At 36.3% G+C, this 17,048-nt stretch overlaps 1 protein-coding gene across 9 annotated transcripts in view; it reads right to left on the bottom strand.

Moving 5' to 3' along the window:
• FERRY3 (FERRY endosomal RAB5 effector complex subunit 3) overlaps positions 1-17,048 on the bottom strand; it is a 24,354-nt gene continuing 7,306 nt past the window's right edge. For 3 of the 9 annotated variants that reach the window (XM_065034597.1, XM_065034604.1, XM_065034562.1), the window contains exons 8-14: positions 16,224-16,421; positions 14,204-14,311; positions 13,006-13,074; positions 11,301-11,503; positions 4,805-4,862; positions 3,522-3,589; positions 601-2,683 (exon numbers count right to left, since the gene is read on the bottom strand). In XM_065034597.1, coding sequence (XP_064890669.1) covers positions 2,591-2,683; positions 3,522-3,589; positions 4,805-4,862; positions 11,301-11,503; positions 13,006-13,074; positions 14,204-14,311; positions 16,224-16,421 — 797 coding nt within the window. In that variant the 3' untranslated portion in view covers positions 601-2,590. Of the gene's footprint in view, positions 2,684-3,521; positions 3,590-4,804; positions 4,863-11,300; positions 11,504-13,005; positions 13,075-14,182; positions 14,312-16,223; positions 16,422-17,048 lie in introns of all 9 variants that reach the window. The other 6 variants (XM_065034581.1, XM_065034614.1, XM_065034554.1 and 3 more) reach the window with 3 other exon arrangements.

Genomic DNA, 17,048 nt, shown 5'->3' on the forward strand with positions numbered 1-17,048 from the left:
TTTCTTTTTGTGGCAAGAACAATTTATTCAACACAAGCTACACATACAATTTTGCACGTTTTCAAGACATTAAATACTGTCATCCTTCCAAGGAACACTGCACTGCATATACAAATAGAAAACCTCATGCCTATTGAGTCATTTTCCTCTTAATCCAGCTTCTCATGACCCAAACAGGATTTCTCATGTGACTTTACTGCATAAATTGCAGCCTGTCTGCTACTGTTCTGTACTGCTGCCAGCTATGGATCAAAGAGAAAGTACAGTTTAGGTCATCGCATCTCTACATTCTGTTTTTCAATGAAGACAGCTAAAAATCTGCTGTTAGCACTACTTCCTTGGGAATAGATATGAAAAATGGGAATAATAGATGATGCATCAAGAATCCTTTAGGCAAAGGTTCCGTCTGGCGGGCCAATTCAGGATTTACATGGGCCAGGCTTCACTACAATTTTAAGCATAATTAATAGTTTTCCCATGCCATTCCTACCACTTTGATTTTCCAAAACTTCACCACTAGAGCTTGTTTGTTCTTTTTAGTACCAAAGACCAATGCTGAAAAGTTCATATGTAAACTGCAAAGGACTGAAAACACACAGATTCAAAAAATGAAAGACAAACATTTAATTACCTTCTCAGAAACTACTGCCAGTTTTACACAAGTGATACTAAATTAATCCATGTTTTGATAAAAATAACAGGAGAATTCAGGCATAATTTCTATTAACAGTCTAAAAGTATAAGCAAGATGATTTGCTGAAGAATTTTTGATGTTCCACCAGCTACTTGTTGGTAGAGGTACTGACTGAAGAAAAAGTAAAATTAAAGTACCAAGTATGTAACAGAGACCTTTTTCACAACACAGATAAGTCTCACAACTTATAAAAAGGAATACTTCGGCTACTGCACCTTTCCCTAACAGAACAGTGGTTAGAGCACTTGCTTTTCTGGGACCAGAGTTTAATTTCAGCTTACGGCCAGCAATGTAAAATGAGCTCTAACAGGATTAATCCAGCTCCTTCTAGATGAATTTTCATCCTTCTTTTCTAGAACACAAAATTAGGTCACATTACTTGCATGATTCTTCTTGAGAAGTTGCTGGCAGAGGAAAAGAAAGTATTTCACAGTTCAGCAATAGATGTTTGCTGGGTCACTTACATGGTTTCTGTTCAGCATGCAGGACCTTATAAAAAACTAAGTTAAGAGATCATTAGTTACATGGCAACTTTATAAACATAATGAAATAATTAATATTCCTTTTATTCCCTGTAAGAATTTTAAATAGTATTGTCTCTCCAGAACAGAGCTTTGCAATCTTCACATTTATCAAAAGAATTAAAAAAAAAAAAAGAACAAAAAAATACAAAACAAAACAAAAAAAAACCCAAAACAAAAACAAAAAAAACCACCAAAACCCACACTGAAAATAGAAAATAATTTGATTTTTCATTGGCTTCCAGGATCCTTGTTTTTCAAGTGTAGAATTTCAGTAATACATAGAAAGAGATTCCAGATTCAAAGCCAGCTCTGCCAGGATCCTCATGCTTCCTGCACAACAGAACTGTGGACTTCTGAAAGTTGCCTGGGACCTCCAACACCCTGAGCTGCTTTGCTGTGAGCCTGACTCTTCTAGGAACCCCAAGAACCCCCGTTTCAGACACAGGACTTTCCCTGTGGCCAATCTCTGCATTGCTTCCAGCACTTGTTTCCACAGCTGAGTTCAAAAAGTTTGACTGTCCTAGACAGGTGGGGGGAAACAGTTTTGAACCTCCCCTGTCTCCCTGGTATTTCTGATTAGATTCCTTAGTCATAAAACATTAATAATCAATAAGCAGCAAAATATACCTGTACAGAATCCAGATTATTATAGTGTTCCTATTCAGTTGTTCAGATGACAGACTTGTGAATGTGCTCTCTTGAAATAAAGCAAAAAAGTTAACATATGGGGGAAAAAAAAAAAAAATTAAAGTTCTAATCATTGTCACAAGTATATTATTTTGATTTTTTTAAGCACTTCTCTGATCTATAAAATGCAGCAGCATAAATGCTTGTTCCATTTTATAACAGCAAAGTGGTAAAATGAAGCAGTAATACATTTTATTTTAGTGGTCACTGTGACTCTGGAAATACAACTCTGACTAATTATATCAAAGTTATTCTAAGGAAACACTTGACATTGTTCATACTTTTTAAAATATCATTGAGCAAATTCAGAAAATGCTTTTAAAACTCAACAACCTGAAGTCCATTCAGAAGAGCCTATTCCTACCATAAGCTCTTATTCCTACTACTTAATAAGAGAATCACTTATATTTCTGTAGATTATATACAGTACGTTACATTGAACATCTTTCAGATGAAAGTGAGGAATTCAGCATTAACACCCTGCTGAATCGGAAAGCAAGAGGCAAAAATCAACTGCTAACACCAAGTACGGAAAGCATTTATCATTTATTATGACAACATGACTCTTGAAATTGCAACAAATACCACTTCAGGGTCATCATCCCTCAGAAAAGAGACATTCTATTCCAGAATCTCTGTAATCTCATCCTTTGTCAACAGGATACATCTTACTGCTGCACAAAATTCAGTGCTTAGAGGTCAGAGTAAGTGTAGAAGATACTCTGAAGATCTGCGGAAGCATATTACTCAGCTGGTAAAACATTTCCTCAGAAATTGTCTGAAAAAAATAAAAAAAAATTGCATCAGTAAGCTTTGGCTTTTTGCTATAGTTTGGAAGAATTGTCTCTCAACTTTGTTTCTTCATATAAAAGAACGGTTGTTTTTCAGAAGACCATGAAGATAGTTTTCAAACTATGTGTTATAATGCTATTTAATTTAATCAAAAGGAAAAAGATTTACATAAAAATACTGTTTGTATATTTATGTGACATATCTGTTTCCGGTAGATTTCTTGTTCCAGTAATCCACTATTTTTGTGTAGCATAAGCAGGGCAGTACTGTTTGTTAACCACAGGACTCCTGCTCTCCGAATTCTAGAATTAGATTCAACTTCACTATTTAGCTTATTCTTGGCTTCCTCCTTGCTCAGCCATTTACTACTTTATCAAGAAAGACGTTATTTCTTTCATAATATAACTCTGATTTTTATATTACTTCCAGTACCGCTTTTTAGAACAAATAAAAAAATAGTGCTGGCCACCTTTGGAAAACTTCCTGTTTCTGATGATCAGCTGTAACTCCAAACTAAATAATTTCAGAATCTTAATTACAATTCACTTCAAATATCTAGAGTCATTCATGACTTTGCAGAAACGTGACTGAACTCTGAACTTCCCAGTTTGAGATTTTAGCATCCTCAGAAAATACTACAGGATATTAAAAAATATAAACTCCTCTTATTCCCATTTTATAGGCAAGGGACCAAAACCACAGTGATTAATTTAAGCTCATATAAAAAGAGCAGGGCAGAGCAAAGAAATCAAACTAGATCTGCTGACATTTAATTTCTTGTTCCAGCAGCCTCCTACATTAGAAATGAACTTAGATTAACTTACCTGTGGTACCAAGAATTGTACAGTCCGAGAAATTCCTCCATCCCATGAGGCCATTTCCATCATGAAACCTAAAAACCAGCATTCATACTATATGCATTACCTATGCAGTCTTCCCTGTCAATTACACCATTATCAAGCAGTGAGAGAGTTTTCATGTACAATTAGGATTGTACACCCCTGTACATTGTACATCCCTGCCTTAACTAGCGATGTCATTAATTACATTTAAATCAGACTTGGTCAATTTCCTGACTGAAATCTGCTTTAGCTGGAAAATCTAATGAGGACTTATGGAGAAAAGTCAATATACTCCTGAAGAGCAGAATAACCAGTCCTACTGTACAGCAGAACTGAGAGGTTTCTCCAAATATACATGTGTGAGTTCTTTCAATGGCTTGCTTTCACTGAGAAATAGCTCTTTCCTTTAGCTCTAATGGGATCACATCCATGTGAAGGACAACAAGCCTGTTGACAAAAGTGACAACCTGACAGAAACAGAAACTATCTGGACTGACTTATATGGAAAAAGCTCAGTTCTCCTTTATTGCTCAAGTTACTTTCCAGCATTTTTATGCTAGCTTCTCCTTACAAATGAACTACAATGTCCACAGAAACCCACTAGGGGCAAATAAATATACCCAGAAAAATACTTGTTTCATGCAAGTGGCTATGTGGATGATATTCCATTAGTGAATTAGTACGGGTCACAATAGGAAGAGGTTCCTTGAGTAGAAAGGTGGTAGAAAGAACATTAACACTGCTAACATTTTTAACACTCTATATCACTGGTTCAAGTATTTATAAGTGCAACGCAGAAGAATGCAGTAAATAACACCACTTGGAAAGACAGAAAAACAAGTTGAATCCTGAGGATTTTCCAGCGAAGAGATGAATTAGCATATAAATTAGCCTTGGAAAAATATTGGAAGTCCTCATTGTTTGAGGCAAACCAAATACAGAAGACACTGGAAATTACACTGTAGAGAACCACCAGCTCTTGCCCTCCTTCAGAGATTACTCAAAGCAGCAAGGGCTTTTTCTTCTACTGTCTAAGTTTAAGTGGTAAAGATCCATTTGAAACATTTTTAGTCTACATTCTAAGTGTCTGAGACCATTTTTTTGTAGGATAGTTAATAATTTTAAAGAGACAATACAAGCATACATTTCAACAAATTATAAATTATTGGAAAACACTTTTTTTTTTAAATATACAGCCTGAGTTAAGGCTGGATGTCACCAAATGCAACACAAAAAAACCCTATCTGAATTATTCGCTAACATACCTTTGACACACTTGAACACAAGCTCTGCCCTCTTCAAGCACCATGGAATGGTCATTTCCTGAAAATTAATAAAAATTAATAAATGAAAAGCCTCAATGCCAAATGGATTTAACCAACAAGAGTAGCAAGGAAGTTATTAAAAAGAATACAGTTTTGCCACAGAACTGCATTTTCCCAACAGGTATTCAAGCAGTATTACAGACCATGAAAAGTGACTCAGTTTTCCAGAGTATTTTAGGCAGGCAATATTACCTTATAGGTGACCATGAACACACTGCAACTGCTCATTGATAGGAGAGCTCAGTGTCAGAACAATCTGTAAATTTTTAAGCTGAGATGTTGAATAAAAATATTGTTGCCACTCCTATTAATGTTATTGGAAATGGGTCTATTTAGTTCTCCTGCAGAGCTTCAGAAAAATGTATAATATCCAAGGGATAACTGTAAGATTTGTGCTTCAGCTCACCAAAGACAGGTTCCTGATGCCATCTGAAGAGCAGTAACTGATGATTCCCAGCTATTCTTTATGATTCTGGTTAAGGTTTATTGGCATACCCACTGCCTTCAGTAAAAACCTTCTCCCTAATACTGGAACAAACCCTTCTCCCCTAAAGATGCATTTATGTTAAGAGTTAAAACAAACAAAATCCATTTTCATCTGATGAAGGATTTTTAGATATTAACAGCTAGGAAATTCTCACCTAAAGGTAAATACCAAGGTGGGATATGAAAACCACACTGCTTTAAGATATCTTAAGACATGGCTATAAGCACTAACAAAAATAATTTAAATTAACAGTTTAAGTGCTATAGTACATTACACATCTCTTGGCTGTACGCTACAAAGTGAATTATATCAAAATGAATATTCCCAGCCATAGACAAAATGACTGTCTCTGTAAACAGTCCTCAGAAAGAAAATGGTACCACTTTGTTCTGATGTACTCTTCACCATAAAAATGAGCACTTTCCTGAATACAGGAATATAGACATGGAAACAAATTCATTATTCTATGTACCTTTTCAAATTTATGCTTTACATAATTTTCTAATCAATAAAATCAGCCTTTATTTTGCAATGCCAAACACTGCACAATCTTCCATTTTCAAAGAGCTTGATTTCAGGATTTAAAAAAAACGTTGAGAAGCAAGGTTATCTAAGAATGCCAACTGATAACACCGAAACAGTGTACTGAACTAAGCTGCATTAAACAATTACTGAATGCCAAAGTTCCGACTTAAGAGGCAGTATCTCCTGCCATCCCCAAAGCATGTAATACATTAAAAATAGCATAAGCTAGAAATAACTTTTCAGAAAACTTTCTTTTGTGATGTAAATCACAGAATCAATAGATGCTGCTTTTAGGGCATAAAATACATTAATCAGACAGAACAATACTTTCTTTTTTTTAATTTCTAAGCTTTCTGGAAGAAATACTTGGTTTTTGTTATAATTTATCTGCCTAAACGTGCTTTCTGTCACAAGTAATGGAACCGTTTATTGTTAGTTTTGCTCACCATTTTGGCTTAGGTAAAAAACAAGTGTCTAAAAAGAAAGGTCCTGTTGCTCTGAAGGCAACTCAGGAGTACCTTGCATAATCAATAAAGGGAGCTAAACCTTAAAAGGACTGATCAAAACAGCAGGATATGACACTGTTCCTTGGACTGTTTCAGAGGAACATAGATGTTAAATCTTGTGGGCACTCAGGGAAATAACAGGTTGAAGAATCCAGAATGTCACTGCGTGCAGGCCACAAGAACTGAAAATGACGCACTAGCAATTCAGTTCTAAACCATCTTTAAAAACGTAAGTTCTCATGATTTTGCCATGTTATCAGGATTTTTCTCTGTATGCAAACTAAGTAACAGTTACGGAAATGATGAAGGATTGACTAAGTACCAATTAAAAATGCAACGCTGGGGATAGGGGAAAAAAGTCAAATACCCCATCTTCTATAGTAAGGTTTGGTTAAGAGCATTTAAACAATTGAGAAGCCACCTGGGACCTTTGGTTTTCTTCACTAGCAGAGACAATACCTCGCTCCTTTTTAGGATGCAATGATTTGTTGTCAAATTCAGATATTTTTTCCGCTTATTAAGAAAAAGGGACAATTTCACTGATTAGACAGGTAAGCTGCAAACCTTGTTATTCAAACAAATTTGTGACAGACTCACTGCATGGGGCTGCTGATTTTATAAAGCTAAGGGCTTGTATCTTTGTAGAACAATGCCAGCCAAGCAATGAAAACATTAAGTGTCCATAAATGTCTTGTGGGACAAAGATTTCAAACCAAATTTCAATGGTTAAATTTATTAAGTTAAGAATTAGCAAGATGTTTACACAAAGTTTATCTACGCAAATGCTAAATATTGTATGAGCAGCTATACATTTAAACGCAGGAAACTCAGATGAGAATTATTTGAGGTTAACACACCCATCAATAATCTCCCTCTATATATCATGTTCATAAGCATCTGTTACACAGCTTATACTCCATTTATACTTTTTTTTTCCAAACATTTTTGTCCTAACTTATTGTAATAGAAACAGCTGCCTGTGACCCTTGAAGAGTCACACTTTTCATGGTATTGCTGTGAGGACAGCAGCAATGGCTCCTATATTCTAACTATGAAGGAAGCGCACCAGCATTTTTAGCAATGCCATGCTATTAGAGCCATTTTGTTGCCTAGTTTATATATCAGTTTGTAGTAGATTCAGAACAGTGTTAAGACAGTAACACCTTAGTTGTCCTGAACTTGAACTTGTCTGGTTTTGTTTTTTTCCTTCATTTAACTTAATGATCAGAACAGAGAAATCTTGTTTTGTTGTTCTTGTCATAAGAAAAACTAAGGAAAATAGAACTCTTCATTTTTTTCAAAAGAAAAAAAAAAAAAAGCTTTATATTAAGGTCCAAGAATAATGAATGTAACAGCCTCATTTAGATCAATACCCTCCTTACTTCTGTGAACTTATAAACTCTTCCATCCATAAAAGAAGAAAACCTTTGCGAAAAGCACAGAGAAAACCTATGACGAATGCCTGTCACAGTGAAGCATCCAAACATCTCTGCAGCTGTGCTCCTGGTTAACCACTTTACAAAAATGTTTTTATGTAGGTGGTAAATGCAGATTCAAAACTGGGGCTGCTGAAGGCACCAAGTTCAGGTTAACTTTCAGAAACCTGTTATTATTCACTTTTCCCTCAACAACAAGTTACATATGTGTTCATTCCAAACTAGGTCAGACAGCTGCAAAGCACTGTAATAAGCAATGCTGCTAATGCAATTCACACAATGCAGTTTTGGCTAAACATACACTTATCATAAAGGTCACTTTCTGCTTACTCTGCAAAGACTGAAAACTTAATATAAAAGGTAAACCATTTTACCAGGATCTTTTAAGAATCCAGCACTAGACAAGAAGATAATCCTTCAGTTTCACACATCCAAGCAACATACTCCCAAAGCACATTGAACATGTGGTCTTGTGCTTTATTTGTTTTTTTAAATACAGATGTGCAAATGAAAGCTAAAACTAACAAAGTTTAAAGATGTCCTGGTTTTGTTAAAAACAAATTTCTCTTTTAGTGAATTTGCCTGTCAGCTAAAGCCCGCATATTAGCTGCATTTTTTTCTAAAAAGCCAGATACATGTTTTGGTAGACAAAGAAGTGGTATGCACGGTCACTGATAAGGATGGATGAGAATGGATGTACATCTCGTGAGAGGGGCAACGAGAAACAGGTGACCAAAAAACTGACCAACTGAAGCATTCCATCTCATTCCCGTTATACGTAAAAGTGGGAGATCACGAGGATCTTGCCCCTTTTCCTTACGGCTGACATTAGGAGAGGACCTTGCTAGTCGTCCCTGCGAACTGATGCCTAGTGACAGACTGAATCCAGTTCTGGTTGGCTGCAGAGTCCAGTCCAGGACTTTGGGTGCCGGCCCTTCATTCTGCCAGAGCAGTTGCCAGGACTTTCAAGATTGGTTTTGTATATTTTGTATTATTTTCTCTATTTTTATTGGTAGCATTTTTAATTTTTCCAACTGTCTTCTCCCTGTCCTTCTTTCCCTCCCAATTGCCCATACTTAGTGGGAAGGGGGGCGAGAGAGGGGCTGAAGGGGGAAAGGAGGGAAGAGGGGGTTAACAAAACATCTGTCATGGTTTTATTGTCACCCTGCAATCAAAACCTCTACAAAAGAATATAGTGAGATGGCGACTTCATTAAGAAAAAATGTCAATAAACATATGAAATACAGTAACTAAGTCCCATGACTAACCCAGGCTGCTGTCCTGCAAGTTAATTATTTGCACTGGAGCCCCCGAGATGAAAAAAATCAGAAATAATATTATCCCTTCCTAAAAGTCTACTTTTATGTATAGAAGTATATCCTTTAGAAGCTTCATTATTGGACATTTTTAACTTTTGCATTGCTTGCACTTTCACAATAGACCCTGATCTTGCAAAAGGAGGACACGTCTACATGGTGTTACAATCAAATTCTGTTAAAAAAGTCACTGTTAAAGGTAATCCACTGGTGAGCCTTTATCTTGCTATAAGTCAGGCACTTTCAAAGAAGGAAAGGCAGTACCAAAATATACACGTGAAAAAAAAATCAAAGGGTTATTTAATAAAAACCCACAACGGACTCTCATTATCCATGCAAGTGTGCATTATCTGACTAATCTGATGCCTTCTATGATGGCATGACTGGCTGGGTAGATGAGGGGAGAGCAGTGCATGTTGTCTACCTTAACTTAAGCGAGGCTTTTGACACTCTCTCACAACATCCACATAGGTAACCTCAAAAAGTGCGGGTTGGATGAGTAGACAGTGAGGTGGATTGAGAACTGGCTGGATGGCAGAGCTCAGAGGGTTGTGACCTATAGTGCAGAGTCTGGTTGGAGGCCTGTAGCAAGAGGTGTTCCCCAGGGGCCAGAACCGGGTCCAGTCTTGCTCAATCTATTAATCAATGATCTGGACGATAAGACTGAGTGCACGCTCAGCAAGTTTGCTGACGATACCAAACTAGGAGGAAGGGCTGACACACCAGAAGGCTGTGCTGCCATTCAGCGAGACTTGGACAAGCTGGAGGACCGGGCAGAGAAGAACCTGATGAGGTTCCGCAGAGGCCAGTGTAGGGTCCTGCATGTAGGGAGGAATATTCCCAGGTACCAGTAAAGGTTGGGAGTTGACCTGCTGGAAAGCAGCACTGCAGAGAAGGACCTGGAAGCCCTCGTGGAGAACAGGTTGACCATGAGTCAACAATGTGCCCTTGTGGCCAAGAGGGCCAATAGCATCCTGGGATGCATTAGGAAAAGGGTGATCAGCAGGTCAACAGAGGTTGTCCTTCCCCTCTCCTCAGCTGTGGTAAGGCTGCATCTGAAGTACTGTGTCCAGTTCTGGGATCCCCAGTTCAAAAATAAGGAACTACTAGATAGAGTCCAGTGGAGGGTTACAAAGATGATCAGGGGTCTGAAGCATCTTCCTTACAGGGAACAGCTGAGAAAGATGAGTCTGTTCAGCTTGGAGAAGACTGAGAGGGGTTCTTTATGCTTATAAATATCTTAAGGGTGGATGTCAAGAGGATGGGGCAAGACTCTCTACAGTGATGCCTAGTGACAAGATAAGGGGCAATGGGCACAAATCAAAACACCCTCTTTTCTTCTCTGCTAGTATCTTATGAGCCACATGTGGCAGAGGAAAGAGGTTGTCAATGGCATTAAGTTACTATGCACTGCAAAAAGTTAGAGTTGAGTAAGAGACAAGCTCTGCACATTAGTGTCCCATTAAAGAAGAGAATATAAAAGCTCAGCACAATAATTAAGCACACTTGTATCTACAGAGAGCCTCAGCAGTATGCTGCTTCCTAGTTGGTATTTGAGTGACTTAAGAGAGAAAACAGGGAAAGAAATTAAGGATGCAAGTGACTAGGCAGTGAAGGAGACAGTTCAGAGCAGAGGTGAAATTTGCTTGCTGTGGCACAGGGCTGAGGTGGTGTTTAGGGATACAGAACTCCAAGACAAGCTTTACTAGGTTTGCTGCTCATAAAACTTAAACCTTAAAACTGACTTTCTAACTCACAACTATTAAAACTGGAGATCTGGTAGCACTATTGCATCAGTGACTCTGAAGGTATAGCTTGTAAGCAGGAGTTGTTGCCAGAAGACTCCCAAGCAAGCAGTCCCGTATTTTCTTTAATACTTGTGCAACTGTGCAATGAGCTGGATCAAGTAAGTGAAGTGTCCAAAACACAGTGTGGGAACTAAAAAAAAAAAGTTATTCTGCTGGTTGAAATGTTTTTAACTGATTTGGTTCCTTAATGTGGGTCACCATATAGATATGAGTGCCAGAACAATGATGTGGGAAGAGCACGTGACTAGGATAAACTGTCCCATTTGGCTTAAACCAGCATGAAACACATGCGTTGCAAAAAATCCCTTTTGTTGCATCCTAGATGATAAAAAGAAACCAAACCTTTACATTTACTTACTTCTGACATATCGTGCACCAACAGGAGAGGAATACTAATAGTAGTAATGTCATGTGTGCAGCAAACTTTGAGAATGTTTCTGAGTCCCATGATTGCAGGATCCCGAGCAGTTATGTTACCAGACCTTACATTATCGTCCACGCAGAGGTGGAAAGCAACATGAATTTCAGAAAGATTTGAATGGCGTGTGATGTAGAATTCTCCTACAGAAAAACAAAAATGAAGAAGGCAAGGTATCATGATAGTGATGTGTACTGAAATACAGTTGTTAGACAATGCAAGGACATGGTCAGCTAAAGACAAAAGGCAAATACAAATATACAAAAGAGATCAGAACACATACACAAAGAGATAAAAAAATAAGTTAGAAATGAACTGATGTAAAATCTCTTGGAATATCATCACAGACACCTGATGTAGTAAGACATAACAGTGCCAGTACAGGCGGATATGATCTATATATAGCACGAAACAGAAAAACAAACACAGAGGAGCTGTAATACTCAAAATATATAATGTAAGCACTGAATTGCAGACAGATGTGGGAGGCGGAAATACCAAAAATGGATGGGTTAAACTAAAGGATGCAAAAACTCAGTGGAAAAAGATAGGGGATTACCTAACAACTGAAATATGTACCAGAAGACAAAACTATCAGTGATCATTAGAATTTAAAATATTTCATAGTAATGTGAAGATTAGCTATGGAGTTGTTTTCAAAAATTACTAAGACACCTTGTTGGGGATATTTTTAGACTTGGTAACTATTTATCAAATGTAGAAAAAGAGTAAGGGAAGGTGAAATGCAGGTCTCTCCATCTTACCTTCGTGCTGCAGATCAACAGTCTATACTAGAGTCAACAGAAAAGCAGGTATGCAATACCCCGCACAGTTTCAGTCAACAGATGAAGGTCTTTCTACAAACTTATTTTCACGGGTCATCTAAGTTAAGATACTACCTTTGTACTGGGACACCTGAAGAACAGGTATGTACACCTTTCTGATGACAGCTAAGGAAGCAGCAATTCCCAGCAATGACCATCTAAGATTAATAATAAACAAGCCACTGCAGCAAGATTCACCCCAATTATCTGTTAAGGACCCAAGTTGATTTATAATCCACTTATACTAGCAAGATCTAAGACAATCGTGAAAGCAATTTTTAAAAGCCTTCTTATTCAACCATGAGTTGTATGGATTTAAACTCCTTCCTCCTCCAACTGTGTATTCACCTTCAAATTCCACAGAAGCTTTCCTTACTGAAATTCACAACATATACCGAAGATACTTCATCTTTGTGAGGAATGGATTTAGACATTCTCAAAGTTAAAAAATACATTCTAAAATGCTTTACTGTATCATGACAGTGACATATTAATTATTTTTTAAAATAAAATTAGTATTTAAGTTTCACCTTTTCCCAAGATGCTCAGAGATCTTTTTTTCACTCCGAAATTCTGAAGAGAAATTTTAGTCGTAGAGAAGTGATTTGCTCCATGTCACATGATGCAGCGGCAAAGCTGGGAATAGAAACCAGATGTCCTGACACCCAGTTCTCTGCCTTAGCCACAAGAACATCCTTCTCCTCTGATTGAGGTCAACTTGGGTTTAGTTTATAATTTATGTTCTGACCTTAGAGCTAAAAATGCGCATCTATAGAACACGTTTTGCTTTAAAAAGAGGGGGAAAATGCAAGAGAACTCACCCGGCAAAATATTTGACTGGTTTCGTTCAACATTCTTTAATTTATCTTCTATTCCACTACTTTTGTTTTCTGCATATAAATACATAGCACAAATATTAAACATAACATCTATTAATTACAGTTTGGCATGAAAGTTTGATGTATTGAGATAATATCTGGCTTGAATTTTTACTATAAAGTTACCATAAAGTCCCCCAAAAGAAGTAGGAATGGCAGGAAATAGACACTGAACTAAATCCTACGTCAACTCATTAGCTTTTGTATTTAATAAACCTACGATACATCTACATTTGGAAAAAAACCACAATTTTCTCAAAGGTAATATTAAACTTTCCAAATTGCCCCCAAATCTACATAGTACCTTGCTATTTCTTTTTAAATACTGCAATTATTTAAAACAAATTAGTTCCTAGTACTACAAGAAAAATTTTAAAGTTATTTACATAAATCAGTGGTATACAAACAGCTTTCAGTATTTTTCTCAGGACTACAGCAACATGCAGGCTCCTAAGAAAACTTGTTTCTCTGTGTACTCTTATGAATCTATTCATGTTACTTATATATTTAAACCACATAAGTAGTTCTCTGCAAGAAAAACAGAGTTTCATGATGTACTGCCTTAACATCATGTGGTCAAAAAATTTCACAGCCATTTGTAAAAATAAATGCAAAATAAACCATCCACAAGGTTTTGGTCAGCACTGAAAAATACACACATTTAGTCAATTTATTATTCAGTTTTTAGTGTTCACTTATAAAAAAGGGAAAAAAGTCATAACTCCTCTTCTGCAATTTTTAAAGCTCTACATTTAAGGAGAAATAAAAATGTCAAGTCAGATGAAATCTGTGTTGCTAGAGGCAGTTTAAACTGCAGAGGAAGGCACAATGGCCCTATACACTTCCCATGCTGTTAAAGTGTGATCAGAACCTAGAGTTATACCTTTTTATTTTTTTTTTAAATTTTTTTTTTTGTAAGGTATGGCTGTTTTAGCAGCAAAGACATCACGTGAACATCCTGTCTGTGAAGACAGAATTTCATGCAGACTTCTTGGAGTTTACAGATAAACTTAAACATTCAATTTTATAGATCAGGTAACTGAAGAAGAGTGAAATCAACAACAAACACTCAGCTGACCACTATTCTATTTCAAGTTAAGTAATTTTGGTTGTCACTGACCATGATGTCTTTTCGACTTACTACTACGCTGTGTTCTGGCCTTAAGTACAACCTTCTGGACAATTTCAAGCTGTTCTTGAATTCCAGGAAAATGGAAATCTGTGCATTCTTGGCACACAGTTGCAAAATCTAGGAAAAAAATAAGATTAAAATAGACGTCATAAGGCAGTGCTTAGTAACCTTACATAATTCTGCTCTGCTGTTCAAGCAAGGCCAGTTACAAATGCAATTCTCCCAAAACCAGACAAAGCCCTGCTGTACTCTACTATAAATTCTAAAAAAAAAAACCTGTGGCAGAGAGAAAACATTTTTTTTTGAAAGAAACTAATTACTTGGAAAAAACCACAAACACACAACCAAACTTGAGCGCTGTTGCTCAAACAAAATCAACCAGACCAAAAAAAACCCCCAAAATAGCAGCAATGATATATGTGCATTAAAAATGATCTTGTTACTAACAGTCCTCCAATCTGTGATACTTTATTAAAACATACGTAACATACTTCCAACTGCAACAACAGCATTCCAGTTTGTTTTGAAAAATGAAAGCTATTAATGAAATTCGTAAACAGTGTATCTGGAAAGCTGGAATTATAGTTCTTTCCTTTTAGTTCTCACAGATCTGAAAGCTAAAGAAAAGTGTCATCAGCTGAAAAGAGCTGCAAGTTCCTTTTCCTGATACGGAGGCATTATGGCAGATTCAGAAATATTATACTAATAATTAGGATCATAATGTACTGCCTCTGTGCCTGGTATACTAAGCTCCTTATCCTAACATCCAGCCATCTCTCAAAGGTAGTCAATGGGAGCCAAAACAAGCTATTAGAAGGAGCTGGACTACACTACATTCACTTCTGCAACATTTTTTCAAGAATGATGGTGCAGACAGCTGCAGAATGTGCCCGCAGCTAAGTTCACCAAAGACCCTTCAGAACTCAAAGAAATAAAAATTTATTGAGGATTATATTTTACAGATTAGAACATAGTTGCTTATTTTCCCCTCTACTGTTGCTGCAAGATCTAATGGTTGACTAGAAGATGCAATTTTATGTTTAACACTACTACTTCAATGTTCATCTTATCAACTAAGAATTACTATAAAAAGAAATGTTTGTTATTAATGTAATTATTAAGTAAGTAGTTTAAAAAAAAGTAACTGAAAATGAGTACAAATATGAAATAATATTGTCAGAATTAAGCAACTTGGAAACCATAAACAGCACAAATGCAACTGCCATTTTTACCAGTACACTCCTTGCTACAAGCCTGATTCCACGCTGTTTTCAGAGAATATCAACAAAGTCCATTTTTTTAATAGCCTACTAGAATAATGATGAATAACAGTAGCTACAGTCAAAAAGATATTTTAAGTGTAAATACTTTGGTCTTAAACTTCAAGATGAAGGTGGGAAAGCCAATAATGTGTTTCAGAGAAATCCTTGATGACCAAAATTGGAATAGGAACAAGCACATTTCATTGGTTAAACTCGACAGAAAACACCTTCATCATAGTATCCAGTTACTCAAAAGACACACCATAAAAATGGCTACTAATCAAGCTCTACAGGAAGAGGCAAATACTATTCCTATTGTTCATTTTTAATGGAATTCATAGTGCTGCAGATATCTAAAGTACATGGCATTTTTATGCATTTACTTATCAATTAAAAATCTTAGCATGTTTCATTTTCATCTTTCATCTGTCAGCTTCATTATGCTAAGCTGACACTGAAGAGACAGAAGCCCCTACTGATATTAAGTTTGCCTAAGGCAGGGTGATCAACACTGAAGTGTTCACTCCAAAAAGTTCCTTCCTCAAACACAAAACCTAGGAAAGATATGAGAGAGATAAAAGCATAGAGTACAACTCTATCCCCCATCCTTACTCATATATCTTTTTTTGCATTTGTTGCCATTTTGCAACACCATTTCTAAAGCATGAGGGTCTCCAGTAAATTTTCATTTTACAGGAAATATTTTTTGTGAGAGAAGACAGCAAGTTATCAAGTGACATTCGTTTTCACTCTGTTAGAAGACTCACCTCTTTTGATGCCACTATATGAACTGATCCGGTTATCTACCAATAAAACCAAGCCACAGAGAGAAGTTGAATAGAGAGACATTGCAGTTTGAAGTCTGTGAAGTTTTACTCCACTTCGATGATTACGCTTATGTTTACAGAAATCCAGCATATCAGCTCTCAATAATCTCAAATTATGCATGGTCTTCAACTGAGCTCCTGTAAGGCATATAAATTATTTTAATACATAAAATAAAATAAGAAACTCAGGATTGTTATTAAAATGCAAGGGATCAAAGTGCTCCCCTAAGTTTTGTGAAAAAGATCTATAAGGGAAATATAACCAATAATACTCAAATACTCTATTCATTTTAATGTACAGATCAACAATTTACAAAGTAAAAGTAAAAATGTAACATTTTCACATACTGTCTCAAAGTAAGGCTTACCTATACCTGAAATAGGCCTTCTTCCCTATTATAAGGCTATGGATGAAATATTAATGCAGTCAAAATAAATAGTGTAAGAAGTCTCTATTGCATAAACAAAAAGTAAAAAATTCAAGCATCTATTTTTCTGTTAATCTGTTGTGGGGATTAAATTTCATACCCACATTTTCTTATAAAGCATAAGTTAAAATATTACTTTTAACTGCTACGTGTTTTGATATTAGTGTGCTTTTCTACATCAGTCACCTTGCTAGGGTTGATAAAAATTTGCTTCTAGAATATTTTCCGTTAAGTGTATTTCAAGAAGATACTGTTTGATACAGTTTATACTGTACTTCTCTTCCATAAGAACAAATACAAAACAATTACAAAGTGCATATATTATATACATTGACAG

This window comes from Columba livia, chromosome 1 (genome assembly GCF_036013475.1).
Source record: "Columba livia isolate bColLiv1 breed racing homer chromosome 1, bColLiv1.pat.W.v2, whole genome shotgun sequence".
Classification (NCBI taxonomy): domain Eukaryota; kingdom Metazoa; phylum Chordata; class Aves; order Columbiformes; family Columbidae; genus Columba; species Columba livia.